The 19102-nt window shown below is 42.9% G+C and overlaps 1 protein-coding gene across 4 annotated transcripts in view; it reads left to right on the forward strand.

The window, feature by feature from the left end:
* ABCA5 (ATP binding cassette subfamily A member 5) overlaps window positions 1–19102 on the forward strand; it is a 62833-nt gene that overhangs the window by 8266 nt on the left and 35465 nt on the right. For all 4 annotated transcript variants that reach the window (XM_061392992.1, XM_061392989.1, XM_061392990.1 and 1 more), the window contains exons 2-9: window positions 5463–5582; window positions 6616–6820; window positions 7576–7737; window positions 9041–9129; window positions 10638–10867; window positions 12620–12761; window positions 14599–14787; window positions 16561–16708. In XM_061392992.1, the coding sequence (XP_061248976.1) occupies window positions 5481–5582; window positions 6616–6820; window positions 7576–7737; window positions 9041–9129; window positions 10638–10867; window positions 12620–12761; window positions 14599–14787; window positions 16561–16708 (1267 nt within the window). In that variant the 5' untranslated portion in view covers window positions 5463–5480. The remainder of the gene's footprint in view (window positions 1–5462; window positions 5583–6615; window positions 6821–7575; window positions 7738–9040; window positions 9130–10637; window positions 10868–12619; window positions 12762–14598; window positions 14788–16560; window positions 16709–19102) is intronic.

Consider the following 19102-nt stretch of genomic DNA (forward strand, 5'->3'; position numbering starts at 1 on the left):
AGTACCATTTCACGCCAGTCAGAATGGCTGCTATCCAAAAGTCTACAAGCAATAAATGCTGGAGAGGATGTGGAGAAAAGGGAACCCTCTTACACTGTTGGTGGGAATGCAAACTAGTACAGTCACTATGGAGAACAGTGTGGAGAGTCCTTAAAAAACTGAAAATAGAACTGCCATACGACCCAGCAATCCCACTGCTGGGCATAAACACTGAGGAAACCAGAATTGAAAGAGACACGTGTACCCCAATGTTCATCGCAGCACTGTTTATAATAGCCAGGACATGGAAGCAACCTAGATGTCCATCAGCAGATGAATGGATAAGAAAGCTGTGGTACATATACACAATGAAATATTACTCAGCCATTAAAAATACATTTGAATCAGTTCTAATGAGGTGGATGAAAATGGAACCTATTATACAGAGTGAAGTAAGCCAGAAAGAAAAACACCAATACAGTATACTAACGCATATATATAGAATTTAGAAAGAAGGTAACGCGTGCTGGGATTCATGGGGTCGCAAAGAGTCAGACACGACTGAGCAACTGAACTGAACTGAATGATAACCCTGTATTCGAGACAGCAAAAGAGACAGATGTATAGATCAGTCTTTTGGACTCTGTGGGAGAGGGCGAAGGTGGGATGATTTGGGAGAATGGCATTGAAACATGTAAAATATCACATGTGAAACGAATCGCCAGCCCAGGTTTGAGGCATGATACAGGGTGCTCAGGGCTGGTGCACTGGGATGACCCAGAGGGATGGAATAGGGAGGGAGGTGGGAGGGGGTTCGGGATGGGGAACACATGTACACTCATGGCGGATTCAAGTCAATGTATGGCAAAACCAATATTGTAAAGTAAAATAAATACATTTTTTAAAAAATAGAAAAAAGATGTTTTCATTCTCAGAGTAGTGTCTCTTTTTTCAGGCTGCTACAAAGAAAGTAATGTCAGCTGGTTTGTAAACAACCAAAAAAAAAAAAAGGATGTTTCACTTTAATAACTTGAGTAGATAGAAGGTCAAAGTTATTGACATTTACATTTTTCACATGATTAGAGTTTTAGAATATTAGAACCATGAGATTTTTCTTGTTGTTGTTCAGTCACTAAGTCATGTCTGACTCTCTGCAACCGTGTGGACTGTAGCCCACCAGGCTCCTCTGTCCATGGGATTTCCCAGACAGGGTACTGGAGTGGGTTGCTATTTCATTCTCCAGGGGATCTTCCCGACCTAGGGATCGAACCTGGGGCTCCTGCACTGCAGGCGGATGCTTCACCACTGAGCCTCCTGGGAAGCCCTGCTCCCTGAGAGACTTGAGCACAAAGTGGTGGAGGGCAGTCTGGCTGAGGAAGAGCGATGGGGAGGTAGTCCATCTGGGATGGAGCTCGGGGCAGGAGGAGGACGGGGGAAAGCACCTTCTGCTGAAGAAGGGACTGTGTGTGTGTGCAGCAGGACTGTGTGTGTGTCAGTGTGTGCGTGCACATCTGTGTGTGTGTCAGTGTGTGTGTGTGTGTGTGTACAGCAGGACTGTGTGTGTGTCAGTGTGTGTGTGTGTATGCAGCAGGACTGTGTGTATGTGTCTGTGTGTGTGCATCTGTGTGTGTGTGTGTGTGTGTGTGCAGCAGGACTGTGTGTGTCTGTGTGGGTCTATGTGTGTGCATGTATGTGTGTACAGGACTGTGTGTGTGTGCAGCAGGCTGTGTGTGGGTCTGTGTGTATGTGTGTGCAGGACTGTGTGTGTGCGCGTTTGTGCGTGTGTCAGTGTGTGTGTGTCTGTGTGTGTCTGTGTGCGTGTGTGTATGTGGCTGCAGTTGTGGCATGCAGGATCTTGTTCCCCAACCAGGGAGCAAACCCCGGTCCCCTGCGTTGGGAGCACACAGTCTTAACCACCTTACCACCAGGGAAGTCCTGGGACTTTGCTTTGGAAGAAAGGGGCAAATAGGCTGAACAGACACCAGCGTGACTTCTTTGCTTAGTTGTCTTGTGTCATCTTCTGCAGAGATGCTTCCCTGTTAATCTTACTTTTTAAGCCACTTGAAAACCTTTGCAACAGCAGTCCTCAGCTTTCTGCCGCCCTGCACGCTCACGCCCGTGGGTGCCCTGCCCTTCGTGGGTGGGGAGGTGGGCAGGCGTGGAGCGTCTCCCTGGGTTACTGCCGCGCTTCGCTTGGACAGTCTTGGTTACCCTTGGGAGCGTCCTAACCATGGAGTTAGGAGCACATTATCCTGTTACGCTGGTTGAGTCCATTGATAGCAGAGACAGAAACTGTCTGGTCTGGCTGCCTTCAGGGTAAATGAAATACTTTGGGTGGGTATCAGGGCATTTCACATACTCCAAGGAAGAAGAATCAAGTTTTGGGCACAGTAGGTACCAAACCTTTGGGGAAAACTTAGTACCAAGAACGTATGAACTCTCGTAGATGTTTCTATTACTCTGTTCCACGATCCCCAAGCCCTGCTCTCTTAGTTAAAACTTCCATGCTGCCAGAAGAAGATTTAATCGGCACAGCTCAGTGGCAGTAGGGGTGACGGTGATGGTTTAAGAAGCCCTGACTGCGGTGGGCAGGTGCAGAGGTTCCTGGACTTCAGGCAAGGCCATCAACTCTAATTGAGTTCAGGGAGCACTTCTCAAAGGAGGAAAACTACTGGGAGTCCATCAGCTGCCTTACGAGGGGCCCATTCTCTAAAAACAAAGAACTAAGCATGCAGTGTTCAATTCGAATGAATAATTCAGTGGCACCCACTACGCTAAATCAGTGTGCTTTGCGGAGGACTTGAGGCTGTTCTTGCCGCTCTGCTGGTTAGTGTTTCTATGTTTGTTTTGTAGGAAGTCATCCTTGAACAAGTATGACCCATCTGCCTGTCTCCCTCCCAGTCCCCTCCTTCCATTCTTCCTTTCTTTCATCAGCCTCGAGAAGATTACCAGTTCTTTACAGAATCTGATATAACATCCATGAGGCTGTTAGAAGAATTTATTTTTAGTGTATCTTCCTTTCCTGACTGCTTTAGTTTTGCTTTTTTTAATTTATTCATTTCTTATTTTTACAGTATGTCTAATTGTGTAATTTGTTTTTTTTTCCCCACTGTCTATAGAACACATATTGATGGGAAAATAGAAAAAAAGCACAGAGAAAAGTTGTCTGTAATCCAGTCGTTAAATTTAAAAAATAACCCTTTTGTCTGTCTTCTGTACCTGTAAAGAGGATGTTTATTTGATCCCAACTTTAGTTATGTATATTGACTTTTGGGGGTTAAGATGAGCTGCCTCTAAAAAGTCGCCTGCTTTTTTATCTAGGAGGAGATGGCCAGCCAGCCTGGAATAGATGGTGCTTGTTGTGGACGGGAGTCACCCCAGTGGCTCCCATCAGATGCGTTTATATAAAGCAAGGCAGCGAATTCTGCCCGGGAAGGAGGCTTATCAGAACCGTCTGGGCGTCTCCTCCGAGCTGCCCGCTCAATGCCTTTTAGTTTGCAGGCATTCTGGGTTATAGGGGCAAGCAGATGGGGATAAGGCCCCTGGAGGGAACCAGTGGGGGGCTGGCCACTCTGATTGCTGCTTTCACATAGCCTCTTTGAAGAGCGGAGATAGTTCCAACAGAGGTCCACTCGCAGAAGGGCCCCTAGAGGATCAGCTTACCCTGGGAGAGGGATACTGGGCCTGTGATGCGGTGGTTTAGGTCATACAGCTCAAAAAAAAAAAAAAAAGAGGTGAGGTTTTTTCTGTCGCTCCAAAGTAAAACCCCTGACTCACTAAGCGCTTTCTCCCCTTCTGCTCCAGCAACCAGCTGTCCACATTCCATTTCTATGGATGTGTGTGTTCTAGAAATGTCATGTAGATGGGCTCACGCTTGACCTCTCATGTCTGGCTTGTTAAGCGCTCACTGCAGCGTTCCGGAGGCTCACCCACGTCGTAGCGTGTGTGAGTGCTTCACTCCTCTTTGCGCTGAACAGTGAGTCGTGTGTGCGCACCGCCTCCACTTGTCCCCCGCTCTGTTGATAGACATTCAGGCTGTTTCCGTGTCTTGGCAGTTCTGACCCTGCGTGCACACGCATTTGTCTGTGCCCCTGTTTCCAGTTCTTTTGGGTGAATACCTACAAGTGGAGGAGTGGAGTCACACAGGAATTCTGGTTTCCCCTCGGGGACCAGCGGCAGTGTTTGTCTCAGCAGCGCCACCTCTCTGCGCCCCGCCAGCTCTGTACGAGGACCGCCCCCGCCCCCACCCCCCGTTAGCCCCAGAGTTTCTTACGAGAAATTTGCTCTCATTCGGAGCATCACTGCCCTGTAGCAAAGCACGTGGTTAATCTCCGGCTGCTCTCAGGATTTCTCTGTCTTTCACTTTTAGCAGTTGGGTTATGATGTGTCTAAGTGTGGACTTCTTCAATTTATCCTGTATGGGCTTCGTCAAGCTTCTTGAAACTCAGGCTTTTCATCTCTGGCCAGATCGTGGAAGTTTTTAGCCATTAATTCTTTAAGTATTTGTCCAGCATTAACACACTTCTCCCTCTCTGGCCATTTGAATGTTAGACTCTTCCTATCTCAGTTCTCTGAGAAACGATACTGTTAATTGTTTAAAAACAACACACACAGCTTGTTCTCTCTCTTTTTGAGACTGAATAGCTTCTCTTGTTATGTCAGGTTTACTGACTGTTTTCCTCTTGTCTCCATTGTGCTGTTGAGCCCTTTCTGTGGATTTGCCTTGTTACTGTGTTTTCCTGTTCTGAAATTACTACTTGGTGCTGCTTTTAAAGTGTTGTTTCTTTGCTGACACTTGGGTTGTTTTCGAGAGTGAAATGAGTGTTTTCTTTCATTGTCTTCTTACCATTGTTTGCTGGAGTACCTCTTAAACAGCTGCTTTAGGGTTTTTGTCAGATAATTTGAAAATCTGGGTCACCTTGGTATCGGCATCTATGGGTTTTCTTCTCCTAACAGAGTTGGTGTTTTCCACACGCCTCATGAGTGGAACGATGCTGGGTGGTGTGAGACCTCGAGTTTTGTTTTCATCCTGCAGAGAACATTGGTATCTTCTGCGAACATGCCATCCACCTGGTTAGGTTCGGGTCTTAAGTTTCTGCCCACAGTCTGTGAGCTTCGGGTCTAATTTCAGTTTAGTTTTCAGAAGCCTCTGCAGTGCAGCTGGGATCTGCCCGCGTGTGCCACCCAGCTACCCGTCTGCATCTGGGCAGTGGTCTGCTTCCCTAAGCTCGTCTGCCCATTTTCCCTCCCTGCTGCTTTCAGATTCCCAGTGGGCCCTCGCTGGTTTCACAAGCTGCTGTTTACCTTTCAGAACCTTCTCATTTTGTTCAGTGCATCCTGTCCAGGTAGGAGAGATGGTGTGGAGTGTGCTTAACTATCTGATCTGCGACTCAGACATCTGTCTGTCTGTTTTTAACATTAAGAATGGCCTAGACGTGACTGTGTGGTTGCAGTATTTTTTCCCTCTACTCTCCCTTCTCCAGTAAACTAGCCTAGAAAATATGGCGACTGCAGTTCGGGAAGACGGGGTCTGGAGGCAGACGAGAACGCTGCTCCTCAAGAATTACCTGGTGAAATGCAGGACCAAGAAGAGCAGTGCTCAGGTGAGCTGCTCAGCCACCGTGCATCACTGCAGCATGTCTCACCTCACTGTGTCCTGTCTTTAAGAGATGATTTGTTCTGCTGCATGCACTTTTATTATAATGTTGCTTGCGAAGTGAAAACTTACTGTGTTAGCCTCAGAAAAAAATATCTAAGTTATCCAACGTTTTCTAAATGTCAAAAATGTTGATAAGTTTCCAAATTTAGTGACTTTCATGTCAGTGCTTGATTTTGAACCTCAAGGCATGTATTTCCTGTTTCATGAGGTGAAAAATAAATTCTGCAAATAACTTCCTGGAACATTATTCCACATTTCCTCCCCATGGCCTCCCATCTTTCGGACTCTGGGTTGAATTGGCCAGGATTACTACAATTATGTCACATATCCGTCTCCACAAGCATACATCATTTTATTATATATTTATTTGTTTAGCATACATTGATCTAAGAGATAAAAGGAAGTAAGAACTCTGGACGACCAGTCAATAATGATTTTAAAGGACAGAATGGTATTATTCTTTTGGCAGAACAATTAAACAGCAAGATGAAACAGTAAATAGTTCATCCCCATTAAAGGCAATTATTGAATGTAACTGAGTATAGTTTTAGGAGTAGAAATCTAGGTATAATTAAACATAAGTCTTAATTCAGACTCAAAAACATTTTTATGGTGTCTTTGAGTTATAGATAATTGGTAAGTCACTTTAAAGTTATATATGAATAAATTTATTATTATATTTGATATTATTAATCTCAGATGTTTAAATACTAGCTTTTATGTCACTTAAATATATTATGGTGACTTGAATTTTAAAATATTTTAGTGAAATTGAATGTAAAGGAAAAATTATTGCTGTTGGGTTTGGTTCAGCACAATATATCTTTAAGGATAGAAGTGCTTTTACTTTTTGTGCTTAAGAAAGGAGACCCAAGTTCTTCATGTTTTTTTCTTAGTATTAGTTATATTCATAGAAAGCTTGATGACTTTTGCTGCCTTTGTTATGCTTTGTAATCATTTTGTTTCCTGTGTTGCAGGAAATTCTTTTTCCACTGTTTTTTTTGTTTTGGTTAATATTAATTAGCATGATGCATCCAAATAAGAAATATGAAGAAGTGCCTGATGTAGAACTCAGTGCCCTGGACGCGTCCGTCCTCACCAACGTCGTGCTTGGATTCACGCCCGCGACTAACATCACGAGGAGCGTCATGCAGAAAGTGTCTGTGGATCACCTTCTTGACGGTACTGTGAGCTGGCGTGGGTCCTGTCCCTTACAGACAGCCTCTTTTGTGTTGTGCTGTTTGCTTTATTGAGTAAATACCGTTCTTAACATTTAGGTATATATCCTTTAACCATACAGAGTTTTAAAAAAATGTTAACGTCATTTGATTCTACTGGCCTGTGTTTCTTGTGAAACTTTCATTTATAGCATACTCTATGTTTTAATATTTTATATCATGGGCCATTTATAAAGCAAGCATATTCGTATACGATAAAATAAGCAATACTGGGTTTAAATGTCAATTTTTATTCAAAGAAGAGTTGTATCATAGTTACCAAAATATGTATTTTGTTTCTGAGAAGGATTGTGGAATTTTCTTCCTAAGAAGGAATATTTGAAAATAAAGTATCCATTCATTTATCAAGGAGTTATTTCATGGTTTCACTTGAGATAGGTAAATGAACTACATATATTACATGTAAAGTGTATGCTCTAATTTATCATGTTAATAGCTTATGTGTTACACTGACACATAACTTATGTATAGTCAAATGACAGATAAGAAAGAAATAGTGTCTGTAAAATTGCACAACTTTGATGTTTGTTACTTTTTAGTTTGGTTTTTAGAAGAGCTGTATTCATTATCTAAGAAGTTAGAGCATTCAACAAATGCTTATAAAATACTACATTCATCAAGTATAAAGGTAAATTTGGTCTGTTGTACTATAATAAACTATTCATGTATTTGAGCTAGTTTTGTTTTGTTATTTTATAGTTGTAACTATTGAAGAATATGCAGATGAAAAAGAATTGGTAACATCTAGTCTTTCCAAGTCTGACACCTTTGTAGGCGTTGTGTTCAAAGACTTCATGTCCTACGAGCTCCGGTTTTTTCCTGATACGATTCCAGTATCTTCTGTTTATATGGATTCAAGAGGCAAGTAGCCCTAAATGGTCAATGAAAATCAATTAAATGCATGTCTTTATTGCTCTTAGTTCAAATGCAAATTTTGATGGAGTCCTACATTGAAATTTCCAGCTATAATTATTCAGATCAGAAGACTGTCAACTCTAGCATGAGAACATGTGTGTATATCTGTGTATCCACAGCTACATATATAATATGAAGTATAATTTATACTGTGCTTCCCCAGTGGCTCAGTGGTTAAGAATCCACCTGCAGTTCCATTCCTGGATTGGAAAGAGCCTCTGGAGAAGGGAATGGCAACCCACTCCAGTATTCTTGTCTGGATTACACCACGGACAGAGGACTCTGGCAGACTACAGTCTATGGGGTTGCAAAGAGCCTCATGCTAGTTAAGTGGCTTACCAGTCATGCACGTGTGATTTATAGTAAACGATTTTATCTTGAGTTATATGACTTTCTAAGTCTATGTTCTTTTCTCCACATAATTGTTTTTGTACATGGTATGGTACATATTTTAAAATCTCAAGTTCTTCCACCAATAAACTTTATTAATTCTATGTTTGAAACATGGAAAACAGCCTTCAATGCCTAAGCCTCTGAAAAAATAATTATCAACCAAAAACAGTTATTGAAACAATGTTAAAGTCACTAGTTTTATAAGTTTTATATTTGTGACTTGATTCCAAAAAGCCTTCAGATAATTTTCCTTTTTTTCTGTGCTCTTCACTTGGACCTGCCTTTGCATCTGGAAAGCTTTTAAAGCTGATAATTCATTGTAAAATGACTTACCTTAAGCCAGAAAAGTGACTTGTTTTAAAAAACCTCATTGGAAAAGACCGTGATGCTGAGAAAGATTGAAGGCAAAAGGCGAAGGGGGCAGCAGAGCATGAGGTGGTTGGATGGCATCACAGACTCAAAGGACATGAGTTGAGCAAGCTCCAGGAGATAGTGGAGGACAGAGGAGCCTGGCATGCTGCTGTCCCTAGGGTTGCACAGGGTCAGACACGACTTAGCCCCTGAGCAGCAGCCACTGATTTATTTGCTTCCATTTGTGTGCATTTACTACTCAGTATCCTAAAACATGTAACTCTCTGATTTCAAACATTTCAAATAAACAGTAAGGGGTGTGATAGACTTTGTTTGCCTTTGGAGGGCAGTTGCTCTTTTCAGAGCTTTTCGTTGCTTCTGTCAGAGCTGGATCAGCTGTGTCGCTCTGGTTTCTGTTAGAGAGGGATCAGCTGTGTCGCTGTGGTGACCCACTGGGCGCTGCCTCCTTGTGCTGAGCCTTACCTCTCACGCGTTTCCTCTGTAGCTGGCTGTTCCCCATCGTGTGACGCCGTCCAGTTCTGGTCCTCAGGGTTCACGGTTCTGCAGGCCTCGATAGACGCAGCCATCATACAGGTAAAGGTGCTGAAGGAAGGCAAGGGTTCATACCATGCCCCATGTCTTCACCGTTGAAGTTCATTTCACTGCTGTCACGTGTACCAAGTTGCATCACGCAGGTCAGCTCCTTTACAAAAAAAGAGAAAGAAGAAGCCATATTTTCTGATTTAATTTTTTTTGAAACCCACTTTTGTTTCATGGTCTCCAAGCACACTGTTCAGCACTCTGTATGCCTGTGTTATCCTGTCTGTGCTGTCTGTAGGCAATATTTATGAAAGGCCTGTATTTGCAGATTTTTCCCCTTGAATAAGAATAACTTAGTTTAAAGAAGTTACCTTTATTATCTTAATCATAGTGGTCGATCTTATTTTTAACAGATATTTGTCACTCATCTGCAAAACGTTGTTTCCCCCTTGTGTACTAGCACCAGCCCATTGAGTCTTGACACCTCTGTGAGGCTGGGGCTCTGTCTGCATTTCATTTATGCACTTGACACACAGGAAGATGAAGTGGCTCTCCAAGCCTCAGTCGATCAGTGGCAGAGCTAGTTAAGACTGTGGCTGTTGGGCTCTCGTTCCTGTGTTTTAGTAGTATACTGCCACTCCAGTTGTTGTGTATAAATGTTGTGTTTAGACTCTGAAGACCTGACCCAGTGTTTCTCGTTTTAGTAGAAATGAACCGCAGACCTTGGGAGGGAGCCCTGTCACTGTCGGTTGTTAGACTGCTACACGTGAAATGACTGCAGAAGTAATGCTTACTGGACAGAGCCGCTGTTAGAGCTGCATGAGACGATACACAAGTGTCTTGCGGGCTCTCCCAGCGTGGCAGAAACGTATCGTAGATACAGTGTTCAGTAACACACAGGCGCAGGCTGATGACTGTGAAATAAGTAGAGGGCATGTTGCATTGATGGTGCTGAAGTACCTGTTTGTGTTTTGGCCAAAGACCTTGGCTGCCACAGCCCAGACCTCACCACACGAACAGGTGGAGCAGAGCTCCTTGTAGCCGTTCACGTGAACACAAGGCAGAAGAGTGTCATAGGGCATGCATAGTTCTATTATCCTGTCTCTATGCATGCTGCATATGTATATATATTTGTAAACAATAGAACTTACTACCTAAAAGAACATTTTTTAAAAAGAGAGTTATTCTTTCATGGCACTTGTCATCATTCTTTAACTCCTCAATTTTATAAACATGTATTTTTATTAAGTTGCATACATAACTGTCACTAAAGATGGTTATTGTGCAGTTTTATTTTCTTTGACAAATTATTTAATAAAAACATGTGTACTTCCCAACTTCAAACTTTAAACTTTCTGACATGCTTCCAGAATGCATGACAGCAATGCTCTATGCAGTACCGTGATACTGGGGGCAGCCACTTTGTTTCTGGTACGTAGTGTTCTGAGGCTTGTGTTTGCAGTAGGTTATGGACTAACTCTGGGGATGTGATTGTCTCATTATTTCAGGGGCTGCTCTCAGAACTAAGTTAACTGAATGTGTTTACATTTTCTTGATTGTAGATGAAGACCAATGTTTCTTTTTGGAAAGAGCTGGAGTCAACTAAAGCTGTTCTTATGGGAGAAACGGCTGTTGTAGAAATAGACACCTTTCCCCGAGGAGTAATTTTAATATACCTAGTTATAGCATTTTCACCTTTTGGATACTTTTTGGCAATTCATATCGTAGCAGAAAAAGAGAAGAAGTTAAAAGAGTTTTTAAAGATAATGGGACTTCATGACACGGCCTTTTGGTATGTTAATAAAACTTTGTTATTTAGTGTGGTTAATAATTGCGAAAGTTCTACAAATCTTCAGTACTGCAGTTTTGTTACTCACTGGACTCGACGAGGTCCTGAACCTCTTTTCTTGCAGTTCCCACCTTTGTCATGGAGTTTGAGACTCATCACAAAGCTCCAGCAAATAATTATTTCCAGAGAAACAAATGAAAAAGTTCACCAATAAGCACATTAACATTTTTGTACAATGATAATTTTATAGAGGCATGAAATTTTATAAACAATTCCAAGTATGTTTTCCGTACTTTCCCCACTATGCGGTAAGAACATTTATTTTGACCTTACTTTGGGGGAAACATTCAGTTCAGTTCAGTCACTCAGTCGTCTCCAACTCTTTGCGACCCCATGAATTGCAGCACGCCAGGCCTCCCTGTCCATCACCAATGCCCGGAGTCCATCCAAACCCATGTCCATTGAATTGGTGATGCCATCCAACCTCTGTCGTCCCCTTCTCCTCCTGCCCTCAATCTTTCCCAGCATCGGGGTCTTTTCAAATGAGTCAGCTCTTCACATCAGGTGGCCAAAGTATTGGAGTTTCAGCTTCAACATCATTCCCTCCAATGAACACCCAGGACTGATCTCCTTTAGGATGGACTGGTTGGATCTCCTTGCAGTCCAAGGGACTCTCAAGAGTCTTCTCCAACACCACAGTTCAAAAGCATCAATTCTTCAGCGCTCAGCTTTCTTCACAGTTCAACTCTCACATCCATACATGACCACTGGAAAAACCATAGCCTTGACTAGACGGAGATGTTAGTACTATCAAATATGAGTTGTTATTATCAACCATTTTATTCCATTTAGCTCAATGCAGCAGCTGAACCGTATTACATATGGGGTTATCCTCATACGACATGTGACATCGTCTTTGCTCATTTCTTACTCTGGGGGTTTCACTAGTGGTCGGTCTCTGAGACACACTGGAATATTAAATGTTTTGTGAGGAGACAGTAGCTGGAAGAATTTAGGCAGATCAGTTTCTCAGTGCTTCATTTCTGCCTCTGTAAAATGCTAGATTTAATTTTGGTAGTTTAGGTATCTTTTGACCCTCTTTTGGTGGTTTTTATGATGCTTTGCAGTAAGTTACCTGCTAACTTGAAAAACAAAAGCAAAATAATAGACTGTGGGGCAGTCAGTCACTCAGGCTCAAATCCCCTGAGCTCTGATTTGAGGGAAAACGTTGAGTCCTGTGATGAATCTGTTGTTGATCTTGGTCTCACGTTGAGTTCCATAGTAATAACGTTGTTGCTTAGCAAGGTGGCCTTTACAACTATCTAAAGTACCAAAAGCCGTTAGAGTTCAGTTGCCGCGTGTACCATAAAGAAAATCGTCAGTCATTAAACTCTTTTGTATTTTAAGAAAATCAGAATGTGCATTGTTGAACTTCTGAAAGTACTAGATTTAAATGAATTGTGATTTGCTATAAATCTGTAAGTTTTTTTTGACTCCTGGGAAGATAATCACCACTTTATCTCTATATGAGATGATAACTTGATAATTTTATCTACAGCTTAACCAGTACTATATTTTTCATTACATACAAGAGCTTTAATTTTCAGTACATGAGCATACATAGAAATGAAGTGATTGGCTTAAATTTAAGAATGAAACGGCTAAAATAAAGCTGAAGTTTTGTTTAAAATGATTTTTTTTTAATTATTAAGGCCCGTGTATTTAGCCATAACTGTGTCTTTGTTCCCCTTTTAGGCTTTCCTGGGTTCTTCTCTACACAAGTTTGATTTTTCTCATGTCCCTTCTCATGGCAGTCATCGCAACAGCGTCTTCCTTATTCCCTCAGAGTAGCTGCTTTGTGATATTTCTCCTTTTTTTCCTCTATGGCTTATCATCCGTAAGTACTTTCACTTGAAATGGGAATAAAGAACTGTCAAAATATTTGATTAATACAGTAAAGTCTTATGTTTTGGTTTACTTCCAGTCGACTTCCCATGAAAGACAGGATTGTTCCTCGGTTAATTCTGATGAATGAGCTGTATCATTGTACCTCCTCATTTTTAGGAAAGTTACAAAATATTCTCAAGTTTAAATTTAACTAGTTTTCATATGATGTATTCCACACATATTTCCTCTGAGTCTGTCTTTTATGATCTTCATATAACTGGGTTTATACACCATTAAGATGGTCTTGTGGAGCAGATGGCACCCCACTCCAGTACTTTTGCCTAGAAAATCCCATGGACGGAGGAGCCTGGTAGGCTGCAGTTCATGGGGTCGCTAGAGTCAGACACGACTGAGCGACTTCACTTTCACTTTTCACATTTATGCCTTGGAAATGGCAACCCACTCCAGTGTTCTTGCCTGGAGAATCCCAGGGACAGGAAGCCTGGTTGGCTGCTGTCTATGGCTAGCACAGTCGGACACGACTGAAGCGACGAAGCAGCAGCAGGATGGTCTTATACTAGACTCTATTTTTGTTTTCGTGAAATCCTAAACGTTTCAAGGTAATATGTGTTACAGGATGATGCTGTGTAAAGATACATCTTTGTAAATTTAATTCTTTGACAGTGCTGGTACGGGCCGGGTATTTGGCTAAATGCTGGTTGTGCACCACCAGGCGCTGCTTGCTTTCTTTAAGGATGTATCTGGCTGCGCTGGGTCTTAATTGTAGCCTGTGGGGTCTAGTTCCCTGACCAGGGATCCAACCTGGGCCCCCTGCATGGGGAGCATGGAGTCTTAGCCACTGGACCACCAGAGAAGCCCCCAGCCTTTGTTTTCCGTGGTCCTAGTTTCCATTCTGATTGGCTCACGTCCCATGCTGTATCAGTTGTGAAATATTTTGATTATCATCTCTGCTCTTTAACATGATAATTTATAAATAACATGTATGTGAAAGTGAATGTTGCTCAGTTGTGTCTGACTCTTTGCTACCCCATGGACTATACAGTCCGTGGAATTCTCCAGGCCAGAATACTAGAGTGGGTAGCCTTTCCCTTCTCCAGGGGATCTTCCCAATCCAGGGATTGAACCCAGGTCTACCGCATTGTGGGTGGATTCTTTACCAGCTGAGCCAGCATGGAAGCCTGCCTCAAATAACGTGTATGCTTCTCTATACAGTTGCCTGGTTGTTAACTGCCTCTGTTTCTTATCAACACATTAAAAGCTGGGTCCTCTATTTGAAAGCTTGCTGAGTTGTTTTGTTCGTATTTGAACATGTCTAACTGCAGAGATGCCTGATAGTTTTTGGTTTCTGTGGAATTGAGATGGTCATGTTTGCCTATTACATAGATTAAGAGCAGTTTTAAATATTTGTCAGTTTATATTGTTAATGTATAGCACTATTTGTATGAAAAGTAAATATCTCAGCATGACCTTTAGAAATTTGTTGTTCTTTAGTTGCTAAGACGTGTGTGTCCAACTCCTTGGGACCCCGTGGACTATAGCTCACCAGGCTCCTTTGTGCTTGATATTTCCCGAGCAGGGATGCTGGAATGGGTGGCCACTTCCTCCTCCAGGGATCTTTCCAACCCAGAGATCAAACCCGTGTCTCCTGCATTGGCAGGCAGATTCTTTACCACTGAGCCACCAAGGAATTAATTAGAAATTAATTGAATTTTAGTGAATGTAGTTTCTAATGAAAATAGCTTGTATTTTCACAAGCAAAAATTTAATCTTGTTTTTACATCAGTGTATATGAACAATGCATTAACATTAACATTTGTATCTTACAGGTGTTTTTTGCTTTAATGCTGACGCCTCTTTTTAAAAAATCAAAGCATGTGGGAATAGTTGAATTTTTAGTCACCGTGGCTTTTGGATTTGTTGGCCTCTTGATAGTCCTCATGGAAAGTTTCCCCCCATCGTTAGTGTGGCTCCTCAGTCCCTTCTGTCAGTGCACTTTCCTGATTGGCATCGCACAGGTACGTAAAGTGTTTAATCTTGCTTTCCCAGATGCTTGCTTTCTCTCCACTGCCATGCAGCGTATTATACTACCATGAATCCTGTCTTTGGTTTGCAAAAAGTTATTTTACAATAAACATGGGAAAGGATGCTATTTGAAAACCAGAGAACGTTTTATATTGATTTCATTTATATTTTCTCCATTTTTAAGGTTTTCATTTGTATGACCTTTTTATCAGCGAGCTCTCCACTTTTTGTTTTAATGAAACTCAGTAGTCTGTTTCATTGGAACAACTCAGCTTGTTAGAAGTCACTGGTTAAAGCACCAGGTGGCTCAGTTGTACAGAACTCACCTCCCAACGCAGGAGACACAGCTTTGACCCCTGGGTTGGAAAGATCCCCTGGAGGAGGAAATGGCAACCCTCTTCCATGCAGTATTCTTGGCTGGGAAATCCCATGGACAGAAGAGCCTGGCAGGCTACAGTCCATGGGGTTGCAAAGAGTCGGACACGACTTAGTACCTGGACAACCGTAGTTCTTATCTCACTACTACGGTCATGAAAAATGTGTCTTCCTGACCCAGGGATTGAAGCCAGGTCTCCTGCATTGGCAGGCATGTTCTTTACCATCTGAGCCACCAGGGAAACCCTGGTGGATTTTATAAGTCCAGGACTCAGGGGATTGTCTTTACCTGAATAGTATTGGTGTTTATGGACTTCCCTTGTGGCTCAGCTGGTAAAGAATCCACCCACAATGCGGGAGACCTGGGTTTGATCCCTGGATTGGGAAGATCCCTGGGAAAAAGGAAAGGTTACCCACTCTAGTATTCTGGCCTGGAGAATTGCATGGACTGTATAGTCCATGGGGTCACAAAGAGCTGGACATGACTGAGCAACTTTCTCTTTCATGTTCATTGGTGTTTATAATGTGATTTTTCTTAGTTTTTAAGAGCAGTGAGGTTCTAAGAGGAAAATTCTCACAAAAACTGCTTTATATATTAGAACATGTGTTTAGTTAATGTATAAAGAAGAAAAAATGTGATTACTTCATATAAGAGATTATTCACATTGGCTGGATAGACTTCTATTTGCAGGACTTGAATTGTTTGTGAATATCAAGTTTAACGGATGCGAATTATTTGAGACCTCAAAGCTGGTGTTGCATGTTCTGAGTATCCACTGCATTCCCCTTCACTGAGAAAGACAGGATTATAGGTTCACGGGTTTGTGTTGAGTGGGAAGGACTTTCGGTGCCATGTAATCCACCTTTGTTTCACGGACGGGGATGCTGAAACCCTCCATGTGCAGTTAGAGTCTGTTTGCCTCATGGCGGGCCTGCAACCTGGGCGAGACCTCAGCACTACTGTCCTTCCTCTGCTCTGTCAGTACATCTGCTATGAATAATTTAATAGCGTTAATTAGTTATAGAACTTTCTCCCTTTTCAGGGTTGAAAGGTGCTGACCATAAGTTTATCCTCTGATAACTTGTTTGACTTCTCTGGACCGTAAACCCTTTTGCTAGCATCAGTTTTCATTTCATTTGATAGCCATAGCACTAAAGAAACATGCTGCAAAAACTGACACACAGCTTTAAAAACAGGATCAGAAAGGGTTGTTGTGATTAACTCATATTTTGGTCAAGTTTTTATTGTTTTCTTTGTAAGTTCATATTACTCATTGGCTAGACCATTTAATCTCCTAAGCGGCCCAGTTTCTTGACTCTGGACATAATGTTAGCTTTTGCTTATTTTTTGACTATTTTTGTATTATCAGGTGGACATTTCTGTTTTTCAGGTCATGCATTTAGAAGACGTTGATGAAGGTGCTTTAGTTTCTAATTTGACTGAAGGCCCGTGTCCTCTAATCATTGCTATTATGATGCTGATTCTTAACAGCATTTTCTACGCCCTCTTGGCTGTTTATCTTGATCAAGTTGTTCCAGGTACGCAGATAGTCACTGAATTTTACTTGAAAGATTTTTCAGGTTTTTGTCCACCTAAAGTTACCTTAATTTTTTTTTTTCTTACAAGATTAATGGTTTATTGTTTTTGATTTTTTAATATTCTTTTTGAAATATTCATTTATTTTTAATTGTGGGATAATTGCTTTGCAATATAGTGTTGGTTTCTGCCATACATCAACATGAATCAGCCACATGTATTCATGTCCCCTCCCTTTTGAGCCTCCCTCCCACCTCCCTCTCCATCCCACCCCTCTGGGTTGTCACAGAGCACCAGGTTGAGCTCCCTGTGGGTTAACCTAATTTTAGATTTTTTTCTAGCTGAGTATTCTAAGTCGTGGAGAAGGCAATGGCACCCCACTCCAGTAGTCTTGCCTGGAAAATCCCATGGATGGAGAAGCCTGGTAGGCTGTGGTCCATGGGGTCACTAAGAGTTGGACACAACCAAGCAACTTCACTTTCAGTTTTCACTTTCATGCATTGGAGAAGGAAATGGCAACCCACTCCAGTGCTCTTGCCTGGAGAATCCCAGGGACGGGGGAGCCTGGTGGGCTGCCGTCTGTGGGGTCGGACAGAGTCGGACACGACTGAAGCGACTTAGCAGCACTCTAAGTCGTTTTCACTGTTAACAGCTTTTAATGTAATTGTAATTGTATTTTGTACCTTATACCTTAACTTCCAGTGAATGTAAGGAGACTGGGCAAAAAGAGACCAGTGTTTTGAAAGCCTTAAATCCCTAATTGAATTTCCTAACTCAGTCCTTCCCCATGTCCATTTTTTTGGCTGAAGTGCTTCACTATTGTACCCTCTAAGGTCCGAGACAGTGGAGCAACCTTGTAACCTCTCCCATCCCCGTGTCTTTTATCCTCCACCTACCTCAAACCTGTGCAGGTTCAAAATACCGTTAAATAACTCCTGCCCCCTTTCCTCTCCCCCTTGAGTTCCTCGTTCATTTTGTCTGTGTTCTTGATCTGCAGTCTTACATGACAAGACACCTGTGACTTTTAAGTTTTAATTACTTATAATTGAACAAATGAGCAATTCCTTCCTCAGGAGGGCGAATGTTGTTTCAGTCGCTCAGTCGTGTCCCACTCTTGGTGACCCCATGAACTGTAGCCCGCCAGGCTCCTCTGTCCACGGGATTCTCCAGGCCAGAATACTGGAGTGGACAGCCATGCCCTCCTCCAGGGGATCTTCCTGACCCAGGGGTTGAACTCAGGTCTCCCACGTTGCCGGCAGATTCGCCCTCCTCCAGGGGATCCTCCCCACCCAGGGATGGAACTCCGGTCTCCCGCGGTGCCGGGAGATTTTCCTTCCTCCAGGGGATCTTCCTGACCCAGGGGTTGAACTCAGGTCTCCCGCAGTGCTGGCAGATTCGCCCTCCTCCAGGGGATCTTCCTGACACGGGTTGAACCCGGGTCTCCTGCATTGCTGGCAGATTCTTTACCAGCTGAGCCCCCAGGGAGCAGCGCAGGCACCTGCCGAGGGGTCAGCAGCTGCGCCTGGTCACTGGTTACAGTGCAGACGAGGTCTTGTCCACTGTTGCAAAGTCCTGTTTGGCTGCACTGTTCTAGACCATTGCAGTAGTGCTCATCTAATTACTACCTCAAGTCTGTCTAAGAACCTTGCCATTGCCTTTAGTCAAACTGATCACCTGCTCAGAAACCTTGCTGAGCACATCCTGGTGAATTAAAAAGAAACTTGTCGAGTGTTGATGTCCTGCACGATGCTTTTATACATTCAGTCCCTTGTTACCACTGTTACCCTCTCCTTATTGTATTTTATATCCATCCATTCAGTCCTGTTTATTTAAACACATCTCCAGTGTATCAGTTAGATTATGTTTAGTTACTCATGTAACAGAGGACCTTTTTTTAATTGTCTTAAACAAGAAGGAAATCAGTCTCTTCATTCAGAGTCCAGAGTCAGGGTGGGCTCCCAGTTGGTTGCCTTGCTTGGCTGTGTCATCAGGGTCCCACCTTCTCCATGTTGCTGCTCCTGTCTCAGAGTCTGGTGGATTTATCTCCTGGTGCCTGCACGGGGTTGCACTTCGTTCACGTCCAGTGGGAGAGGGACAGGAGACTTGTGCCCAGCAAGCCCTTCTCTTCTCTTTAGTTGGTGCCTGCTTGTGGCTGAAGCAGAGGAGTCGCCAGAGCCTGCATGGTGCCCATCTGGTCCACTGGACTCTCTCTAGTTGGGAGCGGCTCCCTCTGAAACGTGGTCATCAGTGGGGGCGTGTTAGAAAGGATGGGGAGTGTTGATTCCTTGGGGAGAAAGGGAGGAAGCCTGCCTGTGCCGTGGGCAGCTAGCTAGACTGGAGTCTCCTGTGTTGGCCCTGCTCTGTTACTCTCCTGCATCGAAAAAGTCCTTTCTGTG

This window comes from Bos javanicus, chromosome 19 (genome assembly GCF_032452875.1).
Source record: "Bos javanicus breed banteng chromosome 19, ARS-OSU_banteng_1.0, whole genome shotgun sequence".
Lineage (NCBI taxonomy): Eukaryota > Metazoa > Chordata > Mammalia > Artiodactyla > Bovidae > Bos > Bos javanicus.